The following is a 7,534-nucleotide window of genomic DNA, read 5'->3' as shown; positions in this document are numbered from 1 at the left end:
GTATTTACAATGATCCCCAAAGGGAACTTTCACCCCATCAACGCAGTAATTAAAACTGAGAGGACTTTTCCTATTTGTGAAACTCACAACCTGACTTTTATCCCCGTTTATCATCATACCATTGCCTACGGTCCATCTCACAACATTATCGAGGTCATTTTGCAGTTGCTCACAATCTTGTAACTTATTTATTACTCTGTACAGAATAACAACATCTGCGAAAAGTCTAACTTTGATTCCACTTCTTTACACATATCATTGATATATATAAGAAAACATAAAGGTCCAATAATACTGTTTTGAGGAATTCCCCTCTTAATTTTTACTGTAGAAATTTAAGATATAGGGGCAATGTAATTTATGTCAATTTTATTATTTTCCCGATCAAATGTGAGAAAAATATCACACAGATCAACTTAGAAATATTTCGATGCATCTGATACGAGTACAGAAATCGGTATCGAAGCAGCCTGTCTACCAGTCCACTTTCGGCAGCGACCACCAACCATTTCCTTCAGACCTATGCACTGCAATGTTGGGAGCTAGTATGCCCCTGCATAAACCGGAGCATCTTCAAATTTCATCAAGCTGGTGGAGTCATTTAGGATTGTGGAAGAAGTCAGGGGAAGTTTTGTCCGAACCTCTGGGAAGGCAGCCGCTGTCAGCGAAGTAAAACCAGATGAAGTGACTTCACTGAAGGTTTGTCCAATCACTTCATGTGATGTTGAGAGATCTTTCTCTAAGTACATAAACATTATGCATGAGAGGAGAACACGATTGTTACCGGAAAACATTGAAATGTTGCTTGTAAATTCCTTTTATAGTAAGTGAGTGTTTACTTAAATTATACGTAATTTTTTAAGCCTATTTTGTTGCATATTTTACACGTTAGTGCCTATTTAAATGCCTATTTTGGCTAATTTAGTAGCCTATATGCTTGCCTATTTTAAGCGTTTTAGTGCCTATAAATGCCGACTCTAGTTATAATATTTACATTCAACCTACGTGTTCGACCGACTTAGGAGTTTTAAGTTACATTTAACTGTGTCGACAATAAAAACTACGGCTTCCTTCTTAACAAATTAATTTTGACCATATGGCCTCGGCGGTGAACCCAACGGATGAGAAAATCGTCAGTGAAACTCCGGTATTACTGTACCAACGCACTGTAGGACAACATCTCAATAGGGTCATTTAGATGGTGCGTGGTGGTGATGACGTATGAAGATTTACAGAAACTGTTATGAAGTATTTTACCAGGAGAGAAATGAATACCTTCACTGTACCAAACGTACTGTACAGCTGCATCTCAAGGTAGAGGAGGGAGAACCAAATATCAGTGGGATATAGTGAGGAAAAGAAGAAAACACGTGGTAATTTAGGAACAAATAAAAGAACAGAAGTTGCTATAAAACGCTCGACTTTATTTCGCACAGAAGATAATCAACAAAATAAAATATATCAATTGCTAACAATTAACAAAACACATAAAGTAAAATATAACTTTAAAATGAGAAATCACATTGAACGGTCTTATGAACACTTAAAATATGAGTCGCATTTTATGAATGGAGACATTAATGAAAGTCTGACAGTGATGAATGTGGTTGTGATTAGTCGTGTTGAGATGAAAGAGAGTGAGTGGTCTGTCCATAGAATTAGTAACCTCCAAGACTGTATCCTGAAACGCCGTAACTCTGAAGGCCTCCCTGACTGTAGCCGCTGCTAGCTCCAGAGCTGCCGTATCCAAGGCCTCCCTGAGTGTAGCCGCTGCTAGCTCCAGAGCTGCCGTATCCAAGGCCTCCCTGACTGTAGCCGCTGCTAGCTCCCAAGCTGCCGTATCCATGGCCTCCCTGACTGCTGTATCCTTGAGGATGAGTGTTGTGGTGACTGTTGTGCACCTCGGCACGGAAGCCGTCCTTATCAGCCACGTACTTGACGGTCCTCACATTACCACTCTTCTCCTTGAGACTGTACTCTCCCACCACCTTGTGTCCGTCCCGAGACTCCTGCTGACCGTGGAAGTCTCCGGTGTGGTGGTCAGCTACGCCGTACTTGTATTCGTAGTGAGGATAGGCCTGGTCATACAAAACAAACCTTGTTAAGACTTTATATCGGTGGAGTAATTTTATAAAGCAGAACACCAATGTTATAACAACTCACCACATAGTCGACGATGTGCTCCTCATGTCCATGTTTGTCCTTGACCACTCCGTGGATGGGCTGAGCGTGTCCTATGACAGGGCCTACGAAGTGGATGAAGGACTCAGCGTGACCTCCACCGTAGTTATTCCCTCCAGAATGACCGTACTGTGCGGAGACGACGACGGCGAGCGTAGCGACGGCAGATAGTACCTAAAATAAAGAACAGGAACCTCCTATGAATGTTTGAAAAGCAATATAATCAAATGCACACAAACCTAATGTAAGGATGAGTATTTTATGTTCCAAATGACAAATTTTAAGATAGGTAAGTGAGTGCAAACACATGCGGTGCGCGCATGTTCGTGTCTTTTGCAGTGCGGGCTGATTGACTTCAGACATTAATCTATATATACAAAAATGGATGTATGTGTGTGTGTAAATGACACATCTCCTCCTAAACCACTGGAGCAATTTCAACCAAACTTGGTACACTTATGACTTAGTATCTGGAGACGAGCACTGAGGGGGTAAGCTATCCGTAGCTCCCTTAGGGGTGGGAGTCAGGGGGTGAATATATAAAAATAATAAAAAAATGTGTCGAATCCACAGTTTTCGTGGTCGCTGAGATTAATAATAACACTCCCGATTTTTTAAAAGTCAAAGTTCAGGTCCCCTTTGGGTGGCGGGCGAGGGGGGTGTGATATTTAAATTTAAACGAAATGAGTGTCGAATACATAGTTTTCGGGGTCGTCGAGGTGAATTGTGAGACTCCGGATATTTTATAAATCCTAGTTCACCCTACTTTGGGGTTGGGGGCGAGGGGGGAGTGATATATAAAATTAATCGAAGATAGTGTCGAATACATAGTTTTCGGGGTCGCCGAGGTGATTTGTACTTTTCGGATTTTTAGTATGAGGTGACAAACCACGTGGGGGTAGAACACCCCAAGAACGCTTAGGCGCGGGGTGCGGCGAGGGGGTGAGATAAAAATATCATCGAAAGTAGTGTCGTATCCATACATTTCGGGCTCGCTGAAATGAATAGCAACACTCCAGAATTTATTAATGCCCAAGTTCAGCCCTCTTCGTGATGGGGGCGATGGAGGAGTGATATATAAAATTAATCGAACATAGAGTCGAACACGCAGCTTTTGGGGTCGTCGAGGTGAATTGTACACTTCGAATTTTTAGTATCAGGAGACAAACCACGTGGGGGTAGGACACCCCAGGAACACTTAAGGGCGGGCGGGGGGGAAGGGGCTGAGATATAAAAATCATCGAAAGTAGTGTCGAATCCATTCTTTTCGGGGTCGCTGAGATGAATAGTGACACTCCGGATTTTTTTTACAGTTCAGCCCCCTTCGTGGTGGGGGCGAGGGGGATTGAGATATAAAAATAATCGAAAATAGTGTTGAATCCATAGTTTTCGGGGTCGCTGAGATGAATAGTAACACTCACGATTTTTTAAAACTCAAAGTTTAGCCCTCTTTAGGGAGGGGGAGGTGGGAGTGATATAGTAATTATCGAATATACTTCCGAATCCATAGTTTTCTGGGTCGCTGAGATGAATAGTAACATTTCGGATTTTTAAAGTCCAACTTCAGCCGCCCTTTGGCATAGGGGGTGAGAAAGGGTGGAAAAATAAATTGCCAAACATGACCGAGATAATGGACGTGTGTATGTTCCAGTATGACTTTCAAGTATGACTTACTATCTGGAAAGCGTACTGTGGGAGTAAGACGCCCCTAGAACCACTAGGGAAGGGGGTGAAATATAATCCATATTAATAAATTGTAGTCAGTTTGGCGCGATCTGTATGTACTCTACTATATATATATAAATTAAGGCATGAAAATGAAAACAGACGTGAGTTAATGAGACCATTCTAGGCATCTTAGAATCTTAAAACCTTTTACCGGGCAAGCTGATGACTTCAGGAACCCTAGAAAAATCTACAATTCTAAAAATTCACTGAGGGGGACACGCTGTTTCGAATCTGCATAAGAACGCAGTCGGTGATATTTATCCAAAACGATAACCTATAGGTTTCAAGGGCTTAAAAGTTTCTTGAATGTCCTAATTTTTTACCCCCTCCCCATATCAAGATGGCAGCACAATCTCCCGGACGAGTTGGAAAATAGAAATTTGGCAAAATTATAGCTTTTTGTCTGTAACTGACGGAAAATTTACGAGATGTTTAAAAATTTTATTTATTACCCCCGAAAAATATCGAAATATGGAGGCAATTTTAATGGCGGTGCAGACCTTCCTTTCGCCGTATTTGGTGGCTAAACGGTAAGTCGTATCACAAAACGGATGGCACAAGCTCGGTTCAATTTGGAGTGATCTACAACTTTGCTCCTATGAATTTTGTCGTATCTCTATCCCTTATACGTTAATTTTGGCTTTATTTCTGGATTTACCTAAATTTTGTACTTTGTACACGTATAATTGATGGTTTGATTCACTTATAGGAAAGATGGGATCATCAAATTCTACACGAATATTGGCCCACCCAGTAGCCAAATGTGAGCCAAATTCTATGTTTGAAGCTGTCGCAGAAGTATTTGAAAAGTAATTCATTGTGTGAAAACCGTACACAAATTTCACCCTATTCAACGTTTCTAAAACAATTTTACCTTTAAATAGATTAGATACGAGGAAATATCATAGGACCAGCCATTTAGATCGGTAAATGAGGCCAGAGGCGTCTTTTAGTACAGTCAGTTTTTCGATATGATGCACCGTTTAGCAGCAGTTATTCTGTAAATGAAGGTGAACATGCATATACTTCCGTATGCTGATCTACATTTATTCATTTAAGTCGATTTGTAGATCTGGAAGGGGTGTGTCTGACATTGTAATTAATACTTTACAAATCAATAGTGACTGTCAGCAGGAGGGCGTCTGCTGTTGTAATCAGTACTTCCCACACCGACTTTAACTGGCAGTAGGAAATGGGGTCCTCCTCCAACACCTGTGTACCGTTGTAATGAATAATTCCCTTCTTGATTTGACTAGCAGAAGGCAAGGGAGCGTGCAGTTTTTCCAAAACTGTTTTACCTAATTCTCTTTATCATTAGGTATAAGTATCCCTTGCAAGGGTGCCCCCGATTATAAACAAATTTACCCATCAAAATGTGACTGACGTTACGCATAGTTAATTGCGGTAGACAAGTGGAGCTGTCGTTATCATCATAACTCCGCAACTCGCACTTTACATTGGAAACAACGTCTGCGGACCTCCCTATGCTTTTTCTCGGATTAACGCCAAGAGACATGCAATTTAGAAATTCTTATTCTCTTCATGTACAGTAATTTACTTCGATATCCGTATACAATGTAAAATACCGTAGCGAAGCACGGGTACATTTGCTAGTGAGAGATAAAAGTAAAATACGATTAAAGGCCAAATCTACTACAGTACAGTTCTACGAAGGATTCCTTATGGAACGTTTTCGAGTGTGCATAATCTGCTATGGTTATTTGGCCCTACGTACCTGTGTGAACAGTTGTTTTCTGTCATGAAAATAAACAAGACATCGAGATGGACATGAACACCTGAATATCAGTGCTTCGAATCGCTTGCAGTAAGAAACTCGTTCCAGTTTGTGAGAGACTAATTAATAGTAAATAAATGTGTAAAATGTTGCTCATTTTAAGGAAAAGATTTAGTTCAGTAATTACCTTTCTTAACTTTGTTTAATCTAGATTTAAGAAAGCAAACTACGATATATACTTGATGGTCAAAATTGGAAATAAGTATTTATTATACTACCTTATTTGTGAGGTACAGATGACTAAATTGTTCCAAACATCTAAAATATACTTCTTTGTCGAAGCAACATACGACTTGTTTAATGGATGTAATATTTTGGTGGTAGTTTTTTTAGACTTTTGTAGTAATAATAATGTTATTGGCTTTACGTCCCACTCAATTTTTTTGACGATTTTCGGGGAGGCCGGAGACCGAATTTTGTCTCGCATGGGTACCTTTACATGCCAGTAAATCTACGCACACGAGGCAGACGTATTTGAGCACCTTCAAATACCACCGGAGTAATCCAGAATCAAACCTGCCAAGTTGGAGTCAGAAGGCCAGCGCCTCAACCGTCTGAGCCACTCAGCCCGGCATTAGATTTTTGCGCAAGGACTGAGTACAGAACTGCAGCCATATCTGGTGTTAACGTTCTCTCAAAAAAAAAAAAAAAATACACAGCTTGTTCCACCACGTCAGGAATGGAATGTATGAAGTCCCCAACTAGTGGCCAGGAGAAAAATGGTGCCGGCTGCCGAAACCTGTCGCACTCCTCTGGGGCAATGATTAATGACTAATTGATAGTAGAGAGTGTTTTAGGAATGAAAATGATAGAGAAAACCGGAGTACCCGGAGATAAACCTGTCCCGGCTCTACTTTGTCCAGCACAAATCTCACCTGGAGTGACCGGGAATTGGACCACGGCACCCAGCGATGGCAGGTCGGCGAGGTGCAGCCTGAGCTGCGGAAGCACACTACTTATAAATTACCATGAGGGGGCATTTTCATTCCACGCCATTTAGGATGCTTCCATTTCAATTTAGACGTTCCATTCTATTCCACTAGGTGAATGGGGAATGGAATTTTATTGGGAAATCTATGGTTTTAATTAATTTCGTCGGGTAAACGCCAAATGTGTCACCAGAAATATTTTACACCCCGAAATCATCCGACATGGAATGTCGAATGAATTGTTTTTCATCCTCCAAAATTTCGAATTCGTTTGGCTGAGTTGACTCAAGACAGTTGGATCCGCGAGCTGGCACTATACCACTGAGCCACAAAAAGAACTTACTTTTAAATTACTGTTTTTTTGTTTTTTTTTTCTAGTTGCTTTACGTCGCACCGACACAGATACGTCTTATGGCGACGATGGGACAGGAAAGAATTAGGAGTGGTAAGGAAGCGGCCGTGGCCTTAATTAAGGTACAGCCCCAGCATTTGCCTGGTGTGAAAATGGGAAACCACGGAAAACCATTTTCAGGGCTGCCGACAGTGGGGTTCGAACCTACTATCTCCCGAATACTGGATACTGGCCGCACTTAAGCGACTGCAGCTATCGAGCTCTGTAAATTACTGTTGTTTCCAACACTGAGAGACGTTTATCACTAAAATAAATATCATTGACTCTGATCAATTATTCATATACATAATGTTGAAAGAAACGGTGCATTTAACTGCATAAAAATAAAACTAGAATTTGTAAAGGAAACACTGTTGTTGTACTCACCAGGAGCTGTCTCATGTTGCTGTGTGAGCTTACAAGTCTGTGATACCTACCAGGTCACTCTAACTCTTATATATACTGCACCGCGAGTTAGATAATGGAGTGACATAATGCACACCTACTAGG

General features: G+C 41.1%; 1 protein-coding gene across 1 annotated transcript; it reads right to left on the bottom strand.

Moving 5' to 3' along the window:
* Window positions 1-1,658: 1,658 nt before the first annotated feature.
* Window positions 1,659-7,426, bottom strand: LOC137501023 (cuticle protein 19-like). The gene is made up of 3 exons (XM_068227871.1): window positions 7,412-7,426; window positions 2,164-2,355; window positions 1,659-2,078 (listed from the first exon to the last, which is right to left on the bottom strand). The coding sequence occupies exons 1-3, from the start codon at window positions 7,424-7,426 to the stop codon at window positions 1,659-1,661; spliced, it is 627 nt and encodes a 208-aa protein (XP_068083972.1).
* Window positions 7,427-7,534: the final 108 nt, after the last annotated feature.

This window comes from Anabrus simplex, chromosome 5 (genome assembly GCF_040414725.1).
Source record: "Anabrus simplex isolate iqAnaSimp1 chromosome 5, ASM4041472v1, whole genome shotgun sequence".
Lineage (NCBI taxonomy): Eukaryota > Metazoa > Arthropoda > Insecta > Orthoptera > Tettigoniidae > Anabrus > Anabrus simplex.
Note: the sequence above shows the minus strand (reverse complement) of the source record. Positions and strands in the feature narration are given on the sequence as shown.